This window comes from Marmota flaviventris, chromosome 4 (genome assembly GCF_047511675.1).
Source record: "Marmota flaviventris isolate mMarFla1 chromosome 4, mMarFla1.hap1, whole genome shotgun sequence".
In the NCBI taxonomy this organism is placed as follows: Eukaryota; Metazoa; Chordata; class Mammalia; order Rodentia; family Sciuridae; genus Marmota; species Marmota flaviventris.
This window is the reverse complement of record NC_092501.1, coordinates 4,713,030-4,739,970: the sequence shown is the minus strand read 5'-3', so window position 1 is coordinate 4,739,970 and position 26,941 is coordinate 4,713,030. Positions and strand designations below refer to the sequence as shown.

Here is a 26,941-nt window from a genome sequence, read left to right as displayed (position 1 = left end):
TGGTGGCAAGCTGTTGCTGACTATGGGCAGAAGGGCTCAGCTCGTGGCCATGTGGATACATCCATAAGATGTGGCTTTCCCCAGAGAAAGGAAGCCACCATGGCCTTAGGACCTAGCCTCAGAAGTCACATTCCTGTGTTTCTGCTGTATCCTGTGGGTTACGCAAGTTGGCCCTATTCATCAGGGAAGAATGACCGACATCTTGCAGGTAGGTGTGGGTGAGGAATCCTCATTCCCTCCCTCTCTGTGTGTCAGTGGGGCTCTTGGCAGCATCGTACCCGCTGTGGCTCTTAGAGAATGGAACTGGACACGTGGCTACTGGTCACTTCTCAGAACCAACAGTTGAGCTGGGAAATGAGGCTCAGGAAATGGACAGGAGCCCAAAAGCCAGCAGCCTGAGCCTCAGTGAAGGACCTGCCACAGGAAGCTTCTGGTAAGGATGTGGCCTGTGATCTACAGCCTCTGAGGCCAGCAGACCTTCCTACAAGTGGTTCCAAAGCATCCCTGGACCTGTGTGCCACCCTGCAGGGCCCACGTGTTGGGCAGGAGTTATGGATGGCATCTGTGTGGCCTGTCTGGCTTGCAAGAGCATCCAGGGTACAGGGGTACAGGGTCCTGCCCTGAAGGGTGGAGCACTTTGGACCACTGACGGCAAAGGTGAAGAGTGCCCCCAATAGGAAGGGTTTAAGCTGCTGAGGGCAACCTGCAAGAGGGACTTGGCTCTGTCTGCTCTGCACTCAGCCCAAGAGTTATTTTTGGCTGCGAGTGTAGCTGGTATTATAGTCCTAACAGATACCTGCAAAGTGATGCTAACTCACACGGAGCCTTGTATGCAGTGGCTCAACCTAAAACATTTTAGATGTTGTACATAACCCTTTTGTGAAGCAGCTGATCTTTTTAGAGAACAACTACTTCTTAGTCAATTACTTTTAAGATCAAAACTCTCTATATGTGACATCTTCTGGAGGCAATGTAGCCAATATTTACATTTCCCCTTTTGCTCACAATGAGGGAAATGTTACACATTTATAGATAACCACTTGCAGGGTCTCAGGTTGAGTAAGAAAAACAATGAGTTGGTTTCATTTTTGTTTCTCCAACAGTAACTGTTTTCTGGAAGAAAGTACAGGATGTTAAAATTTTTAACTAGCGTGGATTTATTTTCTTCTGTTACTTGCAAGGTTGTTTTAAGGAGAGAAGGGTCAGGGACAGAGCTCAGGGTCAAAGCCATTGCCTAGCAAGCATGAGGCCCTGGATTCAGTCCCCAGCACTGCAAGTAATTAATTAATTAAAGTAAAATAAAAAGAGCTGGGGATGTAACTCAGTGGTAGAGTCTAGCTAGTGTGAGGCCCTGGGTTCAATCCCCAGCAATGAAAAAAATAAAATAAGGAGAGCATGTGTAAGAACTTAGAATGGATTGCATGGATGAGTGGGGAAGCGGCCAGCCTCGCTGTGTGGGGCAGGTTGTACGTGGAAAGTTCACCCTCAACACGCATCTCTCCTGTCAGGGCCTCCGCGGGCCTGTGTAGCAGAAATATTCTATTCTGTTTCATGGGGTTGACTTCACCTTTCCTGGATTTCCGAGTGCAGGGAGAGGAGGCTGGAGCCGAGTAGCCTCTGCTCCACGAGGTCTCACACAGGCTCCGTGTCTAAAGGAGCCCTGGGCACAGCACAGAGGAGCAGGGGAGGAACTGGAGAGGGTCACCAGTCGGGAAGATGCAGTCATCATCCAAGGCGTAGATGCTTCTAACCATGATGGGCAGGTGGGCAGAGGTGACTGCCACCTTGTGGCTAGGCTCTCAAGCCCCTCTAGGGAGGTGGCACATTGTGGCGTATTCTGCCACAACTTCTCCCTCCAGCCCTGTGACACAGGGGTGCCACAGGCTGGTGTTAGATGAAATACTGACTTGTGTCTCTAGGGACTGAATTGTTCAAAACACCTTGCTTCACAAAAACGCTAAGACTTACGCTCATCATGGCAAGGTATCTCCCCTGAGAGGGCCCAGGAGGGGAGGGGAATCACCTGGCATGGTCGAGTTTCTTAAGTTTAATGGGTGTGAGGTGTCAACCCATTTTATGATTAGCAAAACTGATGCTCAGAGACGCCAACAAGTTGTCCAGAGCTGTGTAACTGAAGAGTGGCCCACCCGGGAGGTGAGGCTGGTGGTAGACGCTCTCCACCCAGGGCGTCTTAGAGACCTGCAGTCTGAGCTGTGGTGGGAGGGAGCTCCTGGGCGGTTCCTGAGCTCCCGGGCAGCGCATTTTGTGCCAACTTATCCAAGTTCCAGCTCGTGAGTCAGAAATAGTTATATCTCCCAATAAAATATGTGGCCGAGGAAAGCACAAAAAATGATATTTTTGAGTGGATCGTTTTGGTCATTTGTATCAGAACACACAGATGATTCTGGTTTCAGAGTGAAGCATGAAATGAATCACATTCTTGAATCCTGAATTGATTGTACTTTTAAGAGAGAATAGTGAGCCAGGTGTGGTGGTGCACACCTGTAATCCTAGAGACTGGGGGGTTGAGACAGGAGGATCAGCAACTTAGCAAGGCCCTAAGCAACTTAGCAAAACTCTGTCTCAAAATAAAAAATAAAGGGCTGGGCATGTGGCTCAGTGGTTAAGTGCTCCTGGGTTCAATCCCTAGTACAAAAAAAGAAAAAAGAGAGAGAGAATGGTAATTCCTGCTGTGCATTTTCATGGACTGTGTTCTATAGTACGTGATAATTAAAAGCCTTATGAATTCATCCCCTTTAAATGGTCTCTGTATTTTATACTGAGAAAACAAAGAAAGAAAGCACCATCATTTCTGGCTAAAAAAAAAAAAAAAAATGGATCCACTCTTCAAGCCTTCCGGGGAGAATATTGATTTTTCTAGATAAACTCATCCCTATTTGCCTTTTTTTTCCCCACCAAGATTCATAAATTGTATTTGTGATAGCCTCTGGACTTCTGGTTACACAAAACTTCAAAGAAGTTTAATTCCAGTGATTCTCAAACCTCCAACATCCAGGTTGGCTGTTTTCCCTTATTTCTCAGCTTAATCTCACATAGCATCTGAACAAACCTTGAGATTCCTTTCGTGATCAGGGAGCCCTCCTCTGATGGCCCTGCTTGGTTTATCTCGCCATCTTCCCGGCTCTTGCTTCTGGACCTGCTCCCTCTCTCCGTGAATCTTGTTTGCTGTTGCTAGGCCTGTGTTTGTTTCTGCTTGGGATTTCTGAGCAGGAAGGAAATAGTAGAAAACTGAACACAGATAAAGCGACTCCTCCACTGTCTCTAGATGTGCACGTCATCGTTGGTTTGCACGGATCCCTCCTTCTTTTGGAGAGATTCCAGTTCTAAGACCCATTTTCTCTTTTTCACATCGTTAGTAGTTTTTCTCTGCCCACCGAGAACGGTTTCTTCTGTCTGGGTGGCAGCTTTGCTGTGCTGGCTTAGGTAAGGGTGCCTCCGGGTCTGAACTTAGAGGTGTGTACCTGGAGTTTCCTCTACCCTCAGATTACATGTTGGAAAGCACAGTGTTTGGTAGGTTAGGGCTGCACTGATGGAGTCACATTAAGCAACCAGCATTCAGCTTATATTATCTCTCTCTCGGCCCAAATGTTATGGCGGAACAAAGCATGGAGGAGATGCTCAGAAGTTAAGGCCGTGGTAAATCAACTTTCACCCTGGAAAACAAAGATTAGCTGTAGAGCTATGTAAAGTGACATGTCTATTAAATGCAGAGATTGTTGTGAATAGATTTATGTGTTCAATTTGTTTGCAATTGTCAAAACCTCATTAATAGTAAGCCCAACGACACTGCTCGCTGATTCTAGTCACTTTTAAATTACACTTGTGCTACTCAATCTAAAAGCAAAATTAGTTCTTGGACGGTGTACATTTCAAACTACAACTCTAAGCTATTACATTTGGGGGGAAGAAATTTAATATGCATTGTAAAATAAAATTAGGAAGTACTTTGCATTCATGGTTGCTTAGGTAATTTGGTTCTGTCAACGGTAATTTTTCAGGTTAATTTCTTCCATGATGTTTGCTGTGTAAATAATAAACTTGTAAATCCCTTTATACATCTACATTATTACATAAATCCTTAATATTAATGCAAGAAAGCATAACTTAGATGTATGAGTTGTGTGGCAAATATATAATTTTTTAAGAGATCAGAGAAGATAGATATTTCTCTTTTAAAAAAAATTATTTAGGTGTCTACGTGGGTCTGGGACTGAGGACACAAAGATCTGTAAACCCTGTTCTCTGCCCTCAAGGATCTGCTGACCTAGTGTGATGTTTTCAAAGGGCTCCTGGGAAGACTTGCCAGTCACGGGTGGGTCCGCAGGAGCTGCAGCCTGCAGCAGGTGTCCTGAGAAGGCGGAAGAGAGTCCTGTGGACCAGAGACCCTCTCCATCAGGCCTGGAGTGTGTCAAGCTCTGGACAACCTAGTTCTGCATTGCTCAGGGCCTTCTGAAGGCTTGGAGAGAATTCAGAGGGTCCCCGAGTTCAGAAGGGAAATCCTGCATGTTTATCTCCACATAATTGGTTTCTTTTGTAATTCAATGGATTGCAATGTGCCTTGAAATTTTCTGTCTTTTTTAAAAAATTCATTTTAAAATTTGCCCACTGTAAAATTCACTCTGCTTAATACATGCAGCTCCGTGGGTTTGCCACAATGACGACACATCATTTTATCATTTAAATAAGCGTCCTCTTGACGGGCATCCTGACCTCAGACCCTGTGACCTGCCCCTGCCCTGCCACCACCCATTAGTCTAGTGCTCACCATTTTGCCTTTCTAGTGGTGTCCTGTGCACGGAAGCGCACGGCAAGCAGTCTTGGGCTCTGGCTTCTGGCACCAAGGGTTAGAGTCGTTCTTGTGGTGAGTGACAATATGTTCATACTGATGTTGCCAAGCAGCAGTTTGGTGTACGCGTGGGCCACCATTGGGGCACCCATTCTCCAGCTGGGAGTCCTGGGGGCTGTTTCTGCCTGGGGGCACCTAACAACGTGGGCAGGGCTAGGTCTTCTTGCCGGCTGTCTTCCTCAGCCACTTTGCAGACACTCACTATTGTCAGTTACTTTTTTCCTTTTTTTTTTGCTTCTCTGTAGGTGAGTTTCATTGCAGTTTTTATTTGCATTTCCCTCATGACTGCTAGGTCTATTTGCCAACCGATTTTCTCTTTTAACAGTATCTATTCAAAACTTATGCCTGTTTTATAATTGAGCTGTTAATCCTGTGTGTTTAACTTTTTGCAATTAAAAGAATTATCCTGACACTAAGGACCGTGAAAAGGGACACGTGTGTCCCCAGTTTTGCATTTTGTCATGGCACATCTGCCTTGCTCAAGCACTGCCATGTGCTGCCTCCTCCGTGGCCTGGTGGAATACCAGCACCACCCCATCCCCCGACGTCCTGTCCTGCTACGTGAGAGGGATCTCAAGACTTCAGCCTGGGGGGGATGGCTCCGGCCCTCCTTTGCAGGGAGCCCCAGTGCTCTTCTTCTGCTTTGATCCATGAGATTCCCAGCCCTCTTTGATTCTCCACCCCAGCAAAGGAATCCTTCCATTTTTGTGTGAAAAATGTGAACTAACACATTCCAGGAAAGTGATCCCATTCCACCTTTTGAATGCGGAGTCTTTTCTTAATGCAGGACAAAAGTGTGAGGGTGTTCCATGGTTGTTTACGGTTATTTCCACACCACCGTGGGCTTGACATATTTTTCTGCCTTGATCTCTGTTTATTCATCACATCTTCCTGTGGGAACTCATCTCCTATCAAAAATGCTTTTTATCTGTTTGAGATGTTTTTTAAAAGTCTCTTATGGACCCTTTTAAGTAGGCAGCCAAGTTTTGACTTAGTCATATCTGAATTTATGAGTCAAATTTCAACACGGTCTTCAATGGTTAGCATCTTTAGGACATAAAGCTTATTTATAACCAACATATTAATTTTATTTTGCAGTTCTTCTATTAAGGAACATAAGGCATGGAAAATTGTACTGCGTTGTTTTTATTTTAGCTCAAGGAAAACCCTATTTATGATTCTCTCTCTCTCCCCATCAAAAAGAAAAAGAAGTTGAAAAAGAAAATTAACTGCAATCTAGTATTGAAACTTAATGTGTCAAGCAAATTGTTCTTTTGGAGTGAGCTTTCGTGATAAACTGATGTGCTAAATTTTATATTTGGCAAAGTGCAGGCAAATCTATGCAAATATATGTTAATTGCTTACAGTTTGAAGTATAAGATAAACAAAGAAAGATTTTTTTACCCTTCAAGCGTGTACAGTACCTCTGGGAAAATGAGGTGTCACAGGCAAAGGGGCAAGAGCGGTCGTAAAGACACAGCAGGACAAGTCCAAGGCCCTCTCTTCTCGTGCAGGCCTTTGGCATCACTTCTGCTCCCTTCACACAGGCAGTAGACACCGAGGGTGGAGAAGGCCCCTTTGCATACCTGTTTGCACAGGTATGAGCTCAGCCCCCCTCCCATGCGCCCATCAGACTCCCATTGCTGCTGTGACAAATCACCATATACTCAGTGGCTTATGATGGTGCTCATTTCTTTTATTAATTTTCCTCTATTTTTTTAAATTTTTTGAGGCAGGGTCTTGCTGTTTCCTAGGCTGGCCTCAAACCTTCAGTCCTCTTGCTTCAGTCTCCTAAGTAGCTGCGCGGCTGTGCCTGGTGGAAAGTGCCCATTTCTTATCCCACAGCCCCTGCATGTTGGAAACCCAGGCACAGGGTGGCTGCCTGGTTCTCTGCCCAGAGTTTCACAGGAAGAAGGAGCTGTGTCACATGTTCCTGAGGCTCAGTTCCATGTGGCTGTTGCGCTGAGGTCCCTTTTTCTGTGCTGGCTTCACAGTCACCAGGTGGGAAGAGTTCTTCTCCCACTCCTCACTCTTCTGACCCACTTCTGCTCCCCTCTCTGGACCGTCTGCTATGTGACTGCACTGTCTGTCCACCCAGGCCACCAGGACACTCTCCCTACTGCCTGGTCCTCTTGTTAGCAAACTTAGCTCCCTCTGCGAAGTCTCTTCCTAGCAGTACCTAGATTAGTGTTTGGCAGGGGGAAGTCAAGGGGTGGAAATCTCAGGGGACATTTTAGAATTCTGCCTTCTGCCTCTCACACACACATAAATACAACACGACAAAATTCAAGGTTCTCCTGAGTGACTGTTTGCAGCAAAATGATCTGTTTCCATTTCGGAGACAATACGTGCTGGGGTAATTCTGTGATGTTTACCCATTTGGTGTTTAAACCTTGTGCAGTGCGTTATGCATGTCTTTAGGAATACTCTTTACATAAATTAAAATGATTTTCTCCTTCCTGAAAACTTTGCAGCTTGCCACGCATTCTGGATGGAAGTGAGATACTGTTTACACCATGGGCCAAATTAAACTCTGGGAGAATGCTGATGTACTACGAAAATGTGCTCCTGGGTATGGCACATTTTAAGCTTCCTGGATCTTTCCTTGCAAACAGAATGACAATTTAATATTAAACCTTCCCTGATTACACTATCAAGAACATGTCCAAAGTTCCCTGGCATCTGCTAGGGAAAATCATTCTAAACACATCTCATTGTTTCCTCCACACCTTGCTCAGGGCTGACCTCTCTTAGCTGGGACAGATGAGTCCCCTCATTTGCTGAGCAGGAGGGCTTCACATTTGGGGCTAGAGGGTCTGAACTACAACTCTCTCCAGCCCCCCAACTCCAGATGGGCCATTTGGGCAAGTCTAGTGGTTTCTTAAGCCTCAGTGCTCCCATCGTGGAAATGAATCTCGACTCTAGAACGTAAGTTATGTCTAAGAAAATGCTTCGTAACCTTTGAAATGCTAGACACCTGCTAATTAAACACACACGCATATGCACACACAGGCACACTTGTACTCAGCTTTCTTTTTCACAGTTGTTTTGAAAACTTATAGGATCGTGAGGGTAGATGAGGTTTCTGAAGTGAAGGCTTTTTGCAGAGGACAGTCTCGGAAACACTCGCAGAAAAGATGCAGCTCCACCTCCTCCTTCTCTTGGCATTTTGAACCCGTTCACCCAGGGCCAAGCGCCCGCCACTTCTGCAGATGAGCTCTTAGCTTCCTATGGCTTCCAGGCTGAGAGCCCAGTGTGGATTTAGTTGCGTTAGGATGGTATTCTTGTCCTCCAATGTGTAGAATATTTGTTTGCTTTGGAGAGCGAGCCCCACTCCCTGCTTTTTGGGGTATGCCTTTGAAATGTATCCTTTGAGAAATAAGATGCTGTCCTCAAGTCCTATTTGGCTACCTCTCCAAGTAGGACACCCAGGTTTCTTCTTAGAAAACCTGGAGATGGCTTGAGTCCTCTGAAAGCCTGCTGCTTCCCCGAGGACAGGCCTGGCTTTGGGACGATGGGACTCTTGAGTCTGGCTGAGGAAACACAGGTGCTGACTGGAGATGGAAAGGCAGAATCTGGAGTGACAGGAAGCCGGGCCTCCCACCCTCCGTCTTAGTTTCTTTGCACAGGGAAGGAAGAGAACTATGTCCCCATCCCTCTGGACCAGTGCTCTGCTGAGGGTTCAGATACCTGAGAGCAAAAGAGCAGGGACAGCACCTTTCCTACTCTGTATCATCACAGGGCTGGGTGGGAACTTGCTGAAAGGGGTGAGTAATCCTTCCAGCCTTGGTGGTGGCCTGTCCAGAAAGAGACCCTCATGTGTCAGGGGACTTCAGGGGCTCCAGTCCTGGGTGCAGGGCCTGCTGGGAGGCTTTCTTCTCCAGCCCTGCCAGGAGAGGGCTGCTGGCATCTGGGGTCCCTGTGAGCATCCCATCTCCATCTTCTCTCCCTCACTGCCTCTGGCTCACATATCCCTGTGGCATTTGCAAACCCCCTAGTCAGCCGGTGCTCCCATCTGCATCTGCCCTTCTCTCCTCCCGTTTCCATGGAGAGGCTGGCACAGGGACGGTGACTGGCGGTAGATGCTCTCTGTATCCCCATGCAGGGGACCATTCTGTCCTGCATCCCAAGCCGGCATCTGGATTCTGCTTGTACTCCCAGTGCTGCCCCAGGGCAAACCCCCATCTCAATGGCAGAAACCGCCTCCACCCTGGGCGCCTTCGCTGACCTGGGCTGCAGAGCTTGGAGATTCTCACAGGGTTATGATGGAGGCACCAGGTCCTGAAGGATCCCTCCCTGGGGGCACCAGTCTCTCTCCAGGCCCAGGCACAAGGTCTGCTATAAGCCCAGACATTCACAGAGACCACACCCAGGGTGCTCGCTGAGGCAGAGGCTCTTGGGTGGACGGACTGAGACTGTGAGGCTGGCAGATGCAGATTCCAAGTGTCCAGCATGAAAACTCCCCTCTGCCCCCAGGCACCTCCGTCCTCTGTGTACAGGCATGAGGCCTGAATCAGACTGGCCCCTTCAGGGGTGCTCACCTCTGCAGCTTCCCTGGCTGCAGCCCAGTCCTTGGCTCCTCCTCATACTCAGTTAACTCTATTTCTTCCTTCAATCTAAAAATTAACCCCCTACTTGTAAGACACCCAGGGGGCAATGTTACCTTTTGCATGGTGACGTATTAGTTTCTACCTGTACTTTATTTATTTATTTTGGTATTGGGGATTGATCCGGGGCACTTTGCCCCTGAGTTACATCTCCAGCCTATCTATTTATTTATTTGGAGGCATGGTCTCACTAAATAGCTTAGGGTCTCATTAAGTTGCTGAGGCTGGCCTTGAACATGCGACCCTCCTATCTCATCTCTGGAGTTACTGGGATTACAGGCATGCACCACCATGCCTGGCTCTGTCTATACTTTGAAAAACCACAAAAACACAAGCTGTGAAGCTCCCTCCCCATGGCATGGCAGAGGCAATCTCAAGCCCTTGACAAAACCATCTAAATGGGCGTAGATTTGGAGGTTGTTTGAAACATAGAAGCAGTTTGAAACTTGACATGATTTGAGCTGTTTACAGGTGTCTGTGGTAGCTAGTGAACAGTTGGCAGTGTAGATGTCTGGCTTGCCTGGATCAGGAGCCCTCACCTTCCTTTCTGACCGAGTCCCCAGGGCCTCAATACCTTCTCTCTGGCAGTAACAACCTACTGCTCAGAGGTCTTTGGAAGTGGGTGGGGGACGGCATCCTGGACTCTCCTGGTTGAGAATTGTTCTAGTATCTGTGAGGACTTCTGTCACCTCCTGACGTCACCCTTGCAGGAACTCACAGAGAGGTCTAGCCCCACTTTACAGAAGGACAGGGGGCTGAGTGGTGTCCATAGTTGTTCCAATGCTAGCAAGCCTCCTGAAGAGCTGGCTCTGAAACCCTGGCCCTGTGTCCACCGTGGCCCTGTACCACGTGTCCTGGCCCACGGAAGGTTTGGAGGGATGAGTCTACTGGCTGTTCTTGCTGGTAATGAGCTGAGGGCCTCTAATTCCAGTTTGGTTGGATGATGACCCGGTGATTATTGGTGGTGTTCTTTAAAAGACATAATTCATGTTCTTGGCCTGGGCTGCCCATCACCGTGGGTACTGGGAGCTGAGGCTCACACCCGCCGATCTGTCCTTGCTCCATAGGCAGCTCTGAAAGTGCCTGGGCGGGGAGCCGGGGGCAGAAGGAAGGTGCACCTGTAGGGTCCTGGCCGCATCATTCCCAGGAAAGGATCAGAGTCAAGTGTGTGACTTAACTTGTACTTGGTCACGTGGGAAGGCCTTCTGAAAAACCCCCACCCCTCCCAGAAGAGAAAGAAAGGCATCTGCTCCTGAATCATCTGATTGGAATTCCTCCCCAGCCCCTGCACATCTCACTTGTATTGGAAGTGTGGGAAATTAGGTGATTGGCAACTGCACGCTCTCCCCGGCTAGGCCATGAGTGGAATGGAGAATGAGAATGGGTTCTGTAAGATGAGAGGAGGTCCTGGCCATGCCCAGGCCAGGGAGGGCAATGGGCAGATGAGAAAACAGAGGCCCCAGGGCCGATTTCGGCCCATGAAGAATTCCTATCTCGGTAGAGGAAGAAAAAGTCTTCCTTGCTTAAGCTTTGTTTCTTAAATAAGCTACTCGTAAGGTGTGTGTGTGTGTGAACTCCATGATCTCTGATTCAGACACATTAATAAAGATATCAGAGCTGGGCACAGTGGCTGTAATCCAAGCAAGCCAGGAGGCCGAGGCAGGAGGATCACAAGTTGGCTAGCCTTAGCAACTTGGCAAGACCCTAAGCAACTTAGCAAGATCCTGCCTCAAAAAATGACTGAATAAATATAAATAAAAAGGGTTGGGATGGAGCTCAGTGGTAAAGCACCCCTGGGTTCAACCCCTGGTACCAAAAAAAAAAAAAAAAAATTCCAAAAACCAAATATAAGAATAGTATTCAAGTAGATAACTACTTTTCACATTTTTAGAAGTAAAAAGGAAACGTTGTCACCCCCCTCTTTTCTGGAGTGGCAGCCTGGTTGGGTCTCTCACTGCTTTTAGAGGTCAGAAGACCTAGATGCTTTGAGGGTCTGCCATGGCTGGCCACGCGGGAAGCTGCTTCTGTGCTGGGAACCCTGCCTCTGTCTCCTCCATGAAGGGAACTGAGACTCTAGAAAGATCACTGAATGAGAGAGTGGTTGTGAGGGGCCAACAGAGCAGCCCCCCAGCAGGGGAGCTGGGAAGAAGGGTCATTTAGCTAAAATACTTTTAGTTCTGGATCCTGGAGCATAGATAGGCCATGACTCTCTATGCCGGTAGAGAGACATTCAAAAAAATAAGTTCATATTTTCTTCAGTGCAAAATATTTTTAGAATTAATATTGCTTTTTTATAGCTTGCTGAAGGTATAACATATGGATGTTACTGGGGTTTTTTTGCTACAAATTATGAAAAATTATGTAAATTGATTTAGTATCAGTGCTATTGTAACTGGAGTTGATAAAATAGAAGCTGGTCTATTCATCTTCAGGGAAGGCTAGGAGACCCCATCTCTCCCCTCAACCCCGTCTGGACCCTGGGAATTGCAGGGTGCTCATATTGGTGTGGAGTAGAATGTTGTGTGATCAGATCTTCCCTGAAGAACTCGAGGAACCCTGGATTGTTGGCTGCTACAGAGAAATTTCTCTTCCTTTGAGCAAAGTTTTATGAATGCCTCTCTGAACAAAGGCTATGAGCTAATCCCCATCATTCATTATATTTAAATAGCATAACATTCCAGTGAAGTGCTTTTCCAGATGTTCCAGCAAGTGAAACCATTCTTTTGTGTTTCATGTTATAGCTTTCTCAGTAAAATATGGCTTTGGAACTTTTTCCTAATAAAAGGGAATCATGCCATCAATTAAAGAATTCATCTTAGGATCCTTTATTTTTTTGTCGTTCTTCATTTTAAATGCTTCCTGTTCTTCCACAGCAGACATCCAGAGCCTGTCAGCTCCAGCCTGGGGAGGGGAACCCAGTGTGGGGCTTTTCCAACAGGACTGTCACTCTGGAATCCGCTGTTCCTGAGTGCACCCGCCAGAGGCCCTTGCTGTCGTCAGCAGCTATCACACAGGCATCTTCCCGCCTCAGTCAAGTAAAGATCCCTCCACCCCTGTTCAGGGGTCTGGCTAGAATACGTCCCTTCCCTCTTGGGGATTCTAGCCCTGCCGGGGAAGTAGCTTTGATGAATGAAAACTCAGAGTGGCCCCAGGAGATGAGGAATTCCATGTGGCCAGGAATTCCACATCAAGGATGTGAGAAGGGCTTCAAGGCCAGAGACCCTTAAATTGAGCCTGGATGGAACCTGAAAGGAGAGCAGGTAGGGACAGGTGGACACAGAGGGGCAGAAAGAAGCAGCTCAGGCAGGTGGAGACAGCAGAGAGGGGCCAGGACAGCAGCGGAGAGGGGAGGGGGAGGCACGGGAAGCAGCGTGGGGAGTGGAGACAAGCTGCCTGCGGTGCCCAGGACCTTGGCCACTGTCCTGACCCTCCTGGCCAGCCACCCTACTCACCTATCTTTCTAAGAACGCTGCTCTGAATTTGGATTTTCCTTGATGCTTCTTGCTCCCCTCATGCAGCGTGGGGAGCAGGTAAGGGCTGGGCTGTCTAGCCCTCCTCTGGGCCAAGTGCAGAGCCACAGGCAAGAATGGGGACACATCCCAATCTCATTAGCACAGGCCAGCTGTCACCAGTGGGGAAAAGGCAAAGAAAACAGGAAAACGTTGATGCTTATCTGCATGAACATCTCACTGGGAATAAATAGGTGAGCATCTCTTGAAATGCAGGCCAAGGCTCCCACAGTCCACCCAAGGGTGTTTTGCGTGCCCTCGCCTGCCCCAAAGCAGGTCACGTGTCAGAAGGGAAGAGCAGGAGAAGTGCAAAGACAGCCGGGAGTCCAGGAAGATATTTTAAGCAAACGGAATCAAGGAATCATGTCCCATCTGCTAGCAGATGGAGCCCGTGCAAATCATCAGGGGAGATAAATATTGAGGAAATGAGGAGGTCAGGACTTCAGATGCCGTGCTGATGCCTGTCTAAAATGAATTCTTTTAAAAACAAGTTTTTCTTAAAATTAGATGACATCCTTGGTTTAAAAGAAAATTAACTACAAACCTATGCATCTGGGAGCATGCAGGTTGATCCTTTGCCTTTAGAGTCAAAACCAAAATTATGTCCATCTACAGAGGAGCGACAGACCAACCTGCTGGATGAGACAGACAGTGAATACGAGGCAGTCATGAAAAAGCAGGAAATCCTATCACATGCTCCAACAAGGACCGCCCTGGAAGGCATCATGCAGAGGGAAATGAGCCAGGCATGCAAGGGCGGTGTGACCCACCCCTGCAAGGCCCCATGAGGCAGGGTGGAGGCGGGGGGAAGGGCCGTTTGGGTTGCCTGGGGATGGAGGCTCGGGTGAGAGGCGAGAAGGAGCCAGAGCTGGAGGGTGGTGATAGCTGCGAAGTGACCTGGGTGCCCTTGCTGCCACCAAACTGCACATTCCAAAGGGAGAGAATGGTACATTTTATGTGATGGGACTGTCACCACAGCTTTAGAGGATCCCACCTGAGCAGGAACTGGAAGCTGCACCCCTGGTCTGGGGGCCGGGCTGTCATGGGCACAGCTCCCCTGGCGCAACATCCAGCCTCCTCTGTGCTGGGCACGTGCAGCGCTTCCTTCCCTCTTCTCAGAAGCAGTCTGCGTTGCGGGGGCGGGGCTACCTGAGTGACGCTGTGGCCTAGACCTCGACTGTTTTTCCATGATCGTATCCTCTTCCTAACCACCAGGCAGCGGCACATCCTGTCTAATGGAAACAATCAGGCTCTTCCAACTCCAGAGAGGGCATTTAAGGAGATCATTCCTAGGCACGTGGTTCAGAGCAGAGCTGCTCACCAGTGTGTGCTCTTTCTGCTACTGGAGAGACTGTGTTCATCACCAAACTTCCAGACTGTGTCAGAGAATTCAGTGTTTCCCTTAGCTACCTGTAAGAAACCCCCAAATGTGCCTACTGCCAGCCCTTCCTCCCTGTGAGCTGTGAATCAGGAGGGCATGGCTGGTCCTCTCTCAGAGCTCCTTCCCACTAGCCTGGAGGCTTTGGGCGTGCTCTGTGGCTCCATGGATTCCTGGACATTTGTGTCCATGCATCTTGGGACTTTCCTGCCTGTTCCCACAGGGGAGGTGGTTGGGAGCAGGCTGCTCAGATCTCCTGGCCTGCCTCAGAGTCCTGTTTAGAGGAAGCCCAGTGAAGCACCTCCCACAGTGAGACAATGGGGCAGTCACTGTGAGGTCCCACCCACCACAGCCCCAGGAAGTCCTGCTGCCTGGCCTGGGCCAGAGGCCTCCAGAGCAGCCTCGCTGCCTCTGAGTCCATCCTCTGGAGCAGATGAAATTGGAGACCCCTTCATGTGTAGCTGGGCAGCACCTGCCAGGGGCGTTTTGTCTGCCCTTGCTTGACTTAGTTCCAGACCTCCCAGTCCTCCCATTTGCCAGTCTCCCAACAGAGGTAGGGAAGCCTGTGCCTCTGAAGCTGGACGGTCAGCTGCAGTGGCCACACCAGAGCAGGATGCACCCACAAGAGTGGGCAGTGTTGGGCGGGTATATTACTTGTGGGACACGTGTGCTGACCTGGCTATAGGCTCTGGGGGAAGAAGGAGGAAGTATTTCCCATTGGTACAGGGGCTGGAAAGTCAAGAAGAAGCATGGGGCTGTCGCACCCCAGTGGGAGCTGCGTCTGTCAGGGAGGCATGGCAACCAGCGGCCGAGCTTGGAGCTCAGGCCAGGGTGGGGCAGCAGAAAACTGGGGCCCAGTGCTGCAAGGACACAGAGAGCCCAGGGAGGTCCAGACAGCAGAACAGGAGGTGAGAACTGGGGTGTGAAGTGGGACTGGGAATTAAGAGGAAGACCAAAGCAGCGTGTCACGAAGCTGCTGATGGGCAGGAGCTCTGGGAGGTACTCAGCATTCGGATGAGTTAGTTGGGGCTGGATGGCCAGGTGGAGGGATCTTGGCATGGATGGATGGATGGATGGATGGATGGATGGATGGATGGATGGTGGGTGATGTGCCCATGGATGAAAGATCAATAAGGCTAGAAAAGTAGACAAAGACCAGATTGTGAAGTCCTCTTAGGAGTTTGAGTAGACTGCAGAAATCCATTTGAGGAGTCTAAGCAGGGGGAAACAAGTGGAACTGTGTATCTGAAAGATCCCTCTGGCTCATGTGGTTAATAATCTGCTGGAGGAACAGGCTGGAAACGAAGGCACGTTCAGGGGTTGTTGCAGTAAGAGATCACGATGGACCTGAAATGAGCACCAGTGGAATGGAGAAGGTGGCGGGCTCCATGGAGTTTAGAAAGTGTAGTTCCTGGGAATCAGTGGATGGGAAGAGAGGGAGCCGTCCAGGAAGACCCCTGGCGAGCCGGTAGCTGGGGAATGGCAACACCTCCCATCCAGGTAATAGGAAAGGAAGACGGAGAGAGAGGGGTGCTTATGGCTGTCACAGGCTGGACCCAAGGCAGGTTCCACCCCTTCCTCCTTCCTTCCTGCATCCCCAGAACTGGGTGTAATGCCGCTGTGTGTGGTGTTTGAAGTTGTTTGACTGATGAGTAAACATGGAGCTGGGGTTACGCAGACTCTGAAGGGGCAGAGCAGGGGGACTGGGGCCCTGGCTGGTCAACATGGAGAAGCTTTCAAGGTGAACTGATAGAAGGGGAAAGGCCAAGGTGACGTGCCAGTCAGACACTGGGCTCCTTGCCCTTGGGCATCTGTGTCTCGCTCTCTGCTCTGGATACTCATCTGAGGAGGCCCCTCTCTCAGGACCAATGCCACAACAGTGAATGCTGTGCTTCCAAGGAAGCTGATGGGGACAGAGTGTGTGCTCCTCCTCCACAGGAAGAGGTTGGCAGTGAACCAAAGACTCTCTTAGGACACATCCCCAGGGACATAGGTCAGGTGTCCCCAGGATAGTCAGAGGCCCCCAACAGTGGGACACTGGGGCTGAGGACCCCTGTTCTCTCCAGGCTCCCAGGGTGGGGCTCCCAGGGTGGGGCTCCCAGGGTGGGGGGCAGGAGCCCTTTGGTTTTCTCCTCAGTGGTGCATTTCCTTCTCCAAGCCTCATTGCCCCTCCCTTCCCACCTGCTGCTGTGAGCCAAATGGGCCTAGAAATACCTTCTGACTTATCCTCCGACATCACTGACCCCTGGCCCCTCACTGCTGTTGCTGGGGTCTCCCAATTGCCCATGTTGTGGTTCAGGAGAAGGTTGTGTGTCACCTTTTCACGATGCTCTGCCTCTGACTAGCATGCCTCTGGGTGTCCTCTGGGGAGCTCGCCCCAGGCTCTGGGCTGCACCCAGAATCTTGAGAAGGAGGAGACCCAAGAGGAGATTTGGGAGGAACCCAGCAGAGTGCCGGGAGGTGACTGGAGAAACAGCATCAGATACCAGGTCAGAGAAGGCGTCGGTGAGGTGACGCTGGCAGAGGTAGAGGAGGCTGCAGTGGTGTGGCTTCCTTCTTCAGAGTCCTTCCTGGAGTTCAGGAAGGGAATGGGGCCCCTTCAACCACCTCAATGTGGACGGGAGTCCAGCAGATCCCTCCATGCTGCAACAGGAGGAGGAGGGTCCTTCTCGTTTCTCACTGTCACTCTGCAAATATGCTGGCTTCTAACAATCGGAGGCAGAGGCCACTTAGGAGGTCTCCAGCTAACCTTCAGAACGATGTCGTGGAGCTGCTGTGGTCAGACAGCCTGCCAGATAGTTGCACAAACTCTGCCCCTCCTGAGCAAAACTTTGCCCCTCCTGAGCAAAACTCTGCCCCTCCTGAGCAAAACTCTGCCCCTTCTGAGCAAACCTTCAGCCCAACCTTTATTTCTAATACTTCTCTTATTCTGCTACAAGGAGATTTCAGTCCTCTTGAGCTACTCTCCCAAGGATATGGTAACATTGTGCTCCTTATTGAGAAATTGTTCCTGGGACAAATATACAAGTATTAAGTGAGACTGTCATTTTTCCCCTGAATAATTCCATATTTATTTAAAGGACAAATGCATTAAGTGCATTGAAATCATCAAGTGATTGATAGTAAATATATGTAACTTTTATGTAACTAATTTATTTAATTTGAGATTCTGCCCCAGAGCCCAAGTACTAAGAGAAATCCCGCACCACCTTTCATGGGGAAAGAATGGCCGTCTGTGTGTAAACCATTGACTGATGCAGATGACCTGCTCTGTGGCTGCTCAAATTCCTACCAAGAAAGAGAACTCGATGCCCTCATTTCAGGGTCTCAGAATAAGTAAGGACATGTGTACAAGGATGTTTATTGTGGCATAAAATTAAATGAAATTAAAAATGTGAGGAACCTTCAGTAGTGAAAGATTGGTGGCACTTGCCCATCACGGAGTCGCATGCAGCTCCTGGAGTTCATTCATCAGATCCTGGGGGCTGTCAGGCTGGGATTTCTGCGAGGCATTGATGAGGGAGAAAACATGAGCACGCGATCATCTCCCCCAAAGCCTGCACCCGTGCACACTCATGCATCTCTAAGTGTGTGCACAGGTACAAAGGTGTGCAAAGACACTGGAGGTTGTCACACGGATTGCATGCAGCAGGAGTCTGAAAGGAGACAAAGAGGAGGAAAGGAAACCAGGGCTGTAGGGAGTGGTGTGCTTGCAAAGGCCACACGGACGGTAACTGACATGAGATGGCACATGCATGGAGCAGGACTGGTGCCGTGGGACAGCACTAAAATGTGGGCACTTCAGTTTTACTTTCATTTTATGCTGTATTTGCATCGCTTGATTAGTTTACAAAGTGTTTTTTTTTTTTTTTTTTTTACAATGATCATGGTTACTTATGGATCAGAAGAAGAATTTTATTTTAAGTTTGAACTAGTCGAGGAAGCACAGAGACTGATACAAATGCACACGGGTTCTCGGAGGTATCTAGTTCAGAGTTGGGCACGCTACTTCTGTTCAGCCACCCTCGAATGGCCACCTTTCGCCATGAGGACACATGAGGAGGGATCACCATATCCGGAGGCGTGTTCTCCCCTGTGCCTCTGTTAGAGGTCGGTTTCCCTTTTTAAAGAGTGCACATCCATGGGTTTGCACGTTCCCTATTTGTCCAGCGAGACCTACGTCATTTCACCCTGCCTTTCCCCAGATCCACACGGAGCTTCAGTGCATCTCTCTGGCCTCGCCCTCCTGCCTAGAGAAACCAGGCCTCCTCTCCCTGGACGCCCTCATCACCACGTGGTAGAGAGTACACCGGGTTTGGAGCCAGACAGGCTCTGCCTTTCTCTGGCTGTGAGACCTTGAGTAGAGCCCGAGACTGTTGTATTTTCTCCTTTGCAGAGTAGGGATAATAATGTCTAGCTCACCGTGCCATCTAGATTTTTTCCCCTATGTTATTTACTAAGATTTTATAGTTTTGCGTGTAGGTCTGTGATCTGTTTTGTGTTGATTTCTTGTAAAAGGCGTAAGGTCTGTATCTAGATTTTTTTTTTCTTTCCTTCTTTCACATGGGCATGTCCAGTTGTTCCAGGACCAAGTATGGAAAGACTCTCTTTCTGCCATTGTATTGCCTTTGCTCTTTTATCAAAGATAGTTGGCCATGGTTATTGGGTCCATTCTGGGCTCTCCATTCTGTTGCAGGAGTCTGGGTGCCTACTCGTCCACCAGTGCCACTCTATCTTGGCTATTGTCTGTTTATGGAAAGTCTTCAGCCTGGGAGTGCCAGCTCTCTGGTTTTGTTCTTCTTCACATTGCGGGAGCTGTTCTGGATCTATTCCCTCTCCATGGAAATCTCAGAGCCATTTTGTTGATATACACTGTAGAATATAAAGATTTTCATTGGAATTGCTTTGAATCTGTACATGAAATTGGAAAAACTGATGTCCTGACAACATTAAATTTTCCTGTTCTTGAATATGAACTATCTCTCCATTTATTTAGTTCTGGATTTCTTTCATCAGAGTTTTACAGTTTTTATGTAGATCCTGTACATATTTTGTTAGATGTATAAGTAGGTATTTTATTTTTGGTGGTGCTAATATAAATAGTATTCTGTTTTTAGTTTAAAACTTTACTTGTTTATTGCCAGTGTTCAGAAAAGAGATTAACATTTTTATATGAACTTTGAACCCTGTCACCTTGCAATCATTGCCTGTTTTAGAAAGATTTCTTGTGGATCCTTTTAGATTTTGTACATAGATAACCATGTCATGGCCTGCTGTGAGCAAAAGCAGTTTCACTTCTTACTTCCTGGTCAGTACCTTTTATTTCCTTTTTTGGTCTCCTGGTGTCAGGACCTCAAGGATGATGTTGAAAAGGAGAGGTGAGAGGGACATTTTGCCTTAATCCTGATTTTAGTGGGAAATCATCTATTTCCTCACCATTAAGGAAGGTACTAGGTGTAGCTTTTTTGGTAAATGTCCTTTGTTAATTTAAGGAAGTTCTGCAATTGGAGGAAGTTCTCCACTTTCCAGTTTGGTGAGAGTTTTTGTCATAAATTGGTTTGGGGCTTCATCAAATGATCTTTCTGTACCCATTCATATGACCATGTGATTTTTTTCTTTACCCTGTTGATGCAATGAATTGATTTTAAAACTTTGAACCAGTCTTTTTTTATTTATTTATTTTTTAGTTGTAGTTGAACATAATACCTTTATTTATACTTTTATTTATTTATATGTATAGTGCTGAGGATCGAACCCAGGGCCTTGCACGTGTTAGGCAAGCACTCTGCTGAGCCACAACCCCAGCCCCTGAACCAGTCTTTTATACCTGGGATGAATCCTACTTGATTGTGCTGTGTAATAATAATAATAATTATTATTATTATTGTTATTATTATTATTCTCCTCCTCCTCCTCCTCCTTCTTCTTCTTCTTCCATTGGTGTATTCAATTTGCTAATATTGTCTTGAGGATTTTGCATCAATGATTATGAGAGATATTGGTCAATAGTTTTCTTTTCCTGTAATGTCGCAGTCTGGTTTGGGTGGTAGGGAAATGCTGGCCTCATGAATTATGAAATATTCCATCTGCTTCTATCTTTTGGAAGATATGATCAAGAATTGCTTTAAATTTTTCCTTAAATATTTGGTAGAATTCACAAGTGATCCATCTGTATTTGGTAATTTCTGTTTTAGAAGGTTATTAATTACTGACTCATTTTAAATGATCTATTTCTCTCTCTCTCTCTCTCTCTCTCTCTCTCTCTCTCTCTCTCTCTCTCTCTTGTTTTTAAACAGAAATCCAGGTTAACCGCAGGTTGAGGCTCCAGGGGAGTGGGCAGAAGGGGTGGGCTTCCTGGAAGGAAGGGCTCCTTCATTAACTCACGGACTCCGCAGCCACCTTCTGAACCTATGGACGGGGAACAAATCCTGCCAGCACGTGCCTTTCCCGTGCCCCACTCTGGTTTTTCTTGGATTACTTGAGAAATTCTGTTTGTTTGTTTTTAAAGTGTAGCTACACATCCCCACGTCATTTAGACTTCCTTAATTTATATTTTGTAATAATTGTTGAAATAAGCCTGACGACGGAAGGTGACCTTCCTAAATTTGCAAGGAAAATGATTGCTGAGCAAGTGAGCAGCCCAGGTGGGTGTGTTGCTGGGAAGGTGCTGAGCTTAAATGGTACTCTTCACAAAGAGCTGAGTGCTTCCACCAGGGCGGAGTAGGGCACGGGGTAGGGCTCGGTGTAGGGCACGGCTAAGGAGGAGGCCTCGCCCTGTGGTCCTCGGCCACTTGCCAGCAGGCTATCTCTCTAATTCCCCTTTCCCTCGCTCATAAATGCAAATAACAACACCACCTTCGGGCGCGGAGAGAACACGGAGGTGATGTGTGAAGCTTCCGGCACAGAGCTTGGAGGCCACCCGTGACAGCCCTTGCATTTATTATTTATCAATCAAAGGGAGATTTATGGAGAGTCTGCACTGCTGCAGGGGAGGGGAAGGTACAAGTTGGCGCCCATCCTTGTGGAGAGCAGAGTCCTCTGGGGAAGCAGGACTGTGCCGATGATCACTGCAGAAGATTGAACAAGATGGAAGGTCAGGGAAACAGACGGATGGCCGATGCAGCTCAGACAGGAGATGACCCTCCAGCAGGGGCAGGCTTGCTGCTGCCTGGTCTTGGCTCTGAAAGCCCAGAAGGTGGCATCTGAGAGGATATTTGGGAGGGGTGGGCCTTCCTGCCGCTGGCTGCAGGTCTGCCCTACGTTCCCATGCTGCAAACATGCAAAGGGCGTGCACTCAGGATGCACAGCAACCGGAGCCTCTGCTTGCTGGAAGCCAAGATTTCTTGTCTTCTCCCTGAAAGGTGCCTGCTCAGCTCCTCTGGCCTCCAGTCCTTCGATGATTTCTCTGCCTGGGGCTTGTGGATTCTGTCTTGCCCATCAGCAGTCAGTTCCCCTGCCAGTTTGCCTCCTTGGCCTCTTGGGTTCTGGTCCCCCCACAACTTCACCTGGTCCCCTGAGACCCTGAGCTCCTGGACCCCCATCCTCCATCTTCCAACAGCATCTTTGACCTCCTGGCTCAATAAGTGCGTACATTTGCCATTGCTTGGGTCTTGCTTTAGTTTGTGAACACTTAGCTCCAATCATCCAAAGCTATTAAGCTTTTTCTTATCTAGAAACAAGGGGTTCCCACCGACCCCTCCCCGTGGCTCTCAGTGTGCATTCAGACCATGCCAGGATGGGCTTCTCAGGGCAGAGCTGTGGGCTGACCAGGGGTCTTGCTCAGCTCCCACGTGTCCAGCATGTATGTGGCCTTCTCTGGGGGCATAGAAGTGCTTATTTCAGCCCAGACAAATGGGAACGATTAGACATTCAGCAGAATACCCCAGCTGCAGTCTGATTATTTCATCGTTATTGGTGACGGCGTCTCCTTTTTGGAGCGGGGCTGGCGGAGGTAAGATGAGAACAGTGCTGGGCTTGTTGGGGAGCTGTTTGGAAGGCACCCGGCAGGGAGAATTGAAAATGCGTCTTTAGAGGCTGGGAGGCGTGGCTGGAGGGGAGGGTGGCAAAGGCCTGCAGCTGGCGTCTCCCCTAGCAGATGCCTCTCCTTCTGCAACAGAGCAACAAGACAGCGGTCAGTCGGGGAAGGAGCATCTCCCAGGAGGCTGCCACGGAGGCCTTGAACTTGGGAATGAACTGATACTTCCTCACACAGTAGAGACTTTCTGACAAAGGCAGGCGCCATCTTGGACGGCTCAGGAATGCCTGTGCTGTGGCAGGAGAGGAGGTGTCCTCTGCAGCTGGGCGACTCTTTCCGTGGTACTGTCTGTCCCTTCCTAGTCGTTACTGGACCTGCTAGTCATATGCAGGTTGAGCATCCCTAATATGAAAACCCGAAATCTCAAATGCCCCCAAACCCAAAACTCTTGAGCACCAACATGATGCCACATGGAGAATTCCACACCTGACCTTGTGTGACAAACCAGTCACAATGCAGGTGCACTAGAAGTCTATAAAATCACCTGACAGCTAGGGCATTAGGAATACATGAAATGTAAATGAATGGCATGTTTAGACTCAGGTCTCATCCCCAAGATATTTTATTAGAAATATGGAAATATATGAAAATATGGAAAAAAATTCTGGTCCCTGGTGTTTCAGATGAGGGATGCTTGATTTGGGCCTTACTGTACTTCCTCCATCTCCTGCAGGACAGAGAGCAGCACAGACAAGACCCTGGGCTCGAGGCCTGATGTGGGCCCTGGGCAGACTTGAGTGAGCGGGAGAGGGTGGCACTGGGCAGGAGCTCAGCATGGGTAACCCCAGGAGCTGCTGCTCTGCAGTGGGGGAAACTCTCCGCTTGCCTCTGTGTATCACTGGATTGTTTTGATTTCATTGAATAATGGACATTCACTATTTTTTAAGCTCTAGATAACAACAGAGAAATGCAGTAAAGGTTGGGCTCTTCTTTGCCAGGGTCCAGGAGTAGAAGTGGACAGCAACCCCTCTTGGCACTGGTGGCTGAGGAAGAGAGTGCAGAGGTCTGTCCCCAGGCTCATGGCCTGCCTCATGGAGAGGCAGCCCCAGGTGCCAGCCTGCACCTGCTGGAGCCAACACAGATGGAATGCCCCTGCGGGCAGCATGGCAGGCCACAGGGTCCCTTCTTGTTATCTCACAGCACTGTGAGGCAGGCAAAGTCACAGCCCAAAGAGGCAAAGTCACATGTTCCTGATGGCTTAGCTACAGACAATGACACCTCATAGCTGCTCTGCTGAACAGAGAACAGCACCCAGTAAGGAGAAGCCACCCTTCATGTGGACAGAGTGAGGCTGCTGGAGTGTGCCCTGGCGGGCGTGGGGTCTGCAGGACAGGGGTGGGCCTGCTCCTAGTTCTGCACCAGCACTTCCACCTCCTGGTCCTCAGATGAAGCCAAGGAAGCCATTGCAGCCAGTGGGGCTAGTTTTGCCCCCCATCCTCTAAGGTCATAGGTTATGTCTGGAAACATATGTGATTGTCATGACTCGGGAGAGGGTTGATATTATTGGCAGTTAGTGGGTAGGGGCTGAGGATAGAGCTGAGCACCCTGCAACACCAGGACACATTATCCAATCCAAAACGTTGATAGTGCCATGGCAAAGAACCCCCAAGCTTAGGTAATGCCCAGGTGTGTAAGAAGGACCTTGCCATGAACAAGAGCCAGGATCTGGGAGAGATGGGAGCTAGGCTGGGGGCTTTGGATATGCCAAACTGGGGTGTCCTCAGATTCCTATGCAGAGGCAGAAGTCTTGATTGGGGGTACCAGGCTGAGAAACATTGGCTAGGCTGTGGAAAAGGGGTACATCTGCAAAGGAATCTATTGAGGATAGCCAGTGGGACAGCAACTAGGCTCCTGGAGGTATGTGGCTGGGTGGGTGACCTGCTGTCCCCTGGGGTCCTTCCCCCCCCCCCCGGGGAGAGAGGCTGGAGTGAGCAGACACGGCAGAGGCTGGTGGAGCATGGCCCACTCTCCACGCCACACTCACTGGAAGGCAGAAACTTCTGGATGTTCTCCACTCCTCCTTCAGACCTCAGCCAAGGTCACTTCCTACAGAGAGACCCACGGCCAGGCCAAGTCGCACTTCCTCATCTGTCAACATGCTTCTAGTCAGCTTCTGGGCTGGTCCATTCTGGTGTCTTCAGAGCACACAGTAGGTGCTCAGGAATGTTTTGTTGTTGTTGTTGTTTGTTTGTTTTGTTTTGTTTTTAATGAGCATACTTTGTCCGGATAAATAAGAGGACTCTGCATTGCTGGGAGGGCAGAACCTAGTTGAGGAATCCAAGGTGGACAGAGGAAGTCTTGCCAGCCCTGAAGCGGTGGAGAACCCCTGGCGGCAGACCCTACCTGCAGCAGCAGAGCACGTGTGTATGTGTATGTGGGGGAGGGGTGCACACAGGTGTGCAGGTGGGGGAGCCACCTGGCTAGGGAGGGTCTCCAGTGGTCAGCAGCAGTGGCTCAGCAGCTCACCAGCCCTGGTGCCAGAACCACTCATACTTGCTTCCTGGAAGGCCCTGAGCCCTGGGGCAGAAGTCCTGCCCAGAGGAAGGAGTCTGCCTTGGGCAGTGGCAGCTGGGGCGCTGTCCCCAGAGCAGCCCGGGACTGAAGGCTGGCTCCCCTCCCTCATGGAGGACTTACATACTGTGTGAACTCTGCTGCTTTTCATTATTTGGCAAAAGTGTTCGATTTTACCTTATTAAAGTGAGTGTCAGGGTCATCAGCAGCCCCCAGTGCTGTCCAGCCTCTTTCCTGAGGAGTCCACTCCCTGCAAAACCCAGGCACTTGAGGTTGAAGCGGATGATTGCATCCTTCCCCCAGTCCTCTGGCAGGGGGTCCTTCCCCCTCGTCAACTGTATTTCTATATCGTTTCTAGCTGTGTCTAAGAACTAATGAAGTTTCTCATGCTGTGTGTCAGCCCTTGACTAGCTGGACAGTGCTGAGTTTTGGGGAAAGACTTTCTCCTAATAAGTGACCCTGCTGCCCAGCATTCCCTCTCCCGGTCCAAAGGTGCTGGCGTTAGGTAGCTGTGGCCCTCCTCACTGAGACGCAGGTGGGCGGCATTCAGGAATGGTCCCTGGGTACAAGTGCGGTTTCGGGGTGTGTTTAAGGAAAGCTCTGCACCAGCCGACACCCTGGGGTTTCCTTCCTGGCGAGCATTGCTATTGGCCGTGTGCTTTTCAGAACTTGGGCCGTTTGGGGCTCCTGGATGCCAGGGCTCGGTGGGGAGGTCAGAGCGCTCTGGATCATGCAGGAACTGCTCTCTCCCTGAACCACAGGAGCATCTGCCTGGCCATTTTCCACTGAAAGGCCATACAAGTATTTGGGCTCTTTCCCCCAGTTTCTCAGAACTCCGAGGAGCTGCTCTTGACCTCCGCGGTTCTGCCCGAGGCTGATTTCCTTAAGAAGTATGCCATGGCTGCAATAGTGGGTTTTATTCTGGAAAAAAAAAAGTCTTTAACTCAAACTTCCATAATGATATTTGTATAATTATCAAATAGCAGGAAATAGAGGCTGGCTCCCTTAATTTTATCATCTTAAATGTCACAAGAATGGCAAGGGTGTTTAAAAGACAAAAGAAGTGCTTCAATTAGTAATTCCCATGGTAACTAATAGAGCTCCATCTTTTTTTTCCCCTTTCTGTGGCTATTTTCAGTACTTAAATTGATTTACATCCCTGTGGAAATGTGGGGGGAAAAAAATCAGGGATCGCATCTGTCCATGCCACAGGAGCATGGGGCTCCGTTACCCAGTCCCTTCAGCCCCTGCCCAGGTGTTAGCCGAAGAGCTGGCTTCTAATCAGGTGCCTGCTTCCTTAAATAGGAAGAAAGCATGATTTCCCTTTGATTCCTTTCACAGTTATACAAATGATTTTATTTTTAATTCCTATTATAATTTATATGGAAGCCTGAGTATACATATATTTTAGTGGCCAGAAATTAGAAGATAAAACTGGTTTCATGTGAGCCAAGTGTGGAGACCCCTACAGGCTCTGAGTGCAGCCAGAGTCCAGGCTATTCCTTGGAGTCTGCCCAGCTTCTACTGGACAGGGTCAGGCCCTCCCAATCAGGGTCCCACCTGTCTCACCATGTCCTGCAGCTAGACACCAGACACAGAGGACACTGATCCTCAGGACACCCTAGGATGCCTGGGCAGTGTGTCTTTCTAGCTGTGGCCACACTAGTCCCTTTGCCTCCCTCCACTCCCCTCCCCCCTGGACACCCTGATGCCTCTGCCACATCGTGGGTCCCCACAGTGGTCTGCTGCCGACCATGCTCGCAGCCCCACACTTGCTGTATAGGGAATGAACAGGTGAGAGGGGCCCCCATCTTCACTCCACCTTGCAGGAACCCCGGAGGACTGGAGGACAGGCATTCTCCTCCTCATCTCACTCTCGAGGGTGCCAGCAGCTGGAAGAGGTCAGCCGCCACACCCTGGGCTGGCAGGGTTCGGTCTCCAGGAGCTGCTGCCTCCGAAGCCTGCGTCAACTCCCCTGCACAGGTGCGTGGAGCCCTCCGGGCACACCATCTGTTAGCAGTTGCTGGCAGTTAT

At 49.1% G+C, this 26,941-nt stretch overlaps 1 protein-coding gene across 4 annotated transcripts in view; it reads left to right on the top strand.

Moving 5' to 3' along the window:
• The window catches only part of Ptpre (protein tyrosine phosphatase receptor type E), a 131,143-nt gene that overhangs the window by 13,247 nt on the left and 90,955 nt on the right, over nucleotides 1-26,941 (top strand). The window contains exon 1 of one of the 4 annotated variants that reach the window (XM_027929926.2): nucleotides 15,110-15,269. The exons of 1 other annotated variant lie outside the window; for it this stretch is intronic. In XM_027929926.2, coding sequence (XP_027785727.2) covers nucleotides 15,111-15,269 — 159 coding nt within the window. In that variant the 5' untranslated portion in view covers nucleotide 15,110. Of the gene's footprint in view, nucleotides 1-15,109; nucleotides 15,270-26,941 lie in introns of those variants that run through there. 2 more of the 4 variants (XM_027929925.2, XM_027929924.2) reach the window with 2 other exon arrangements.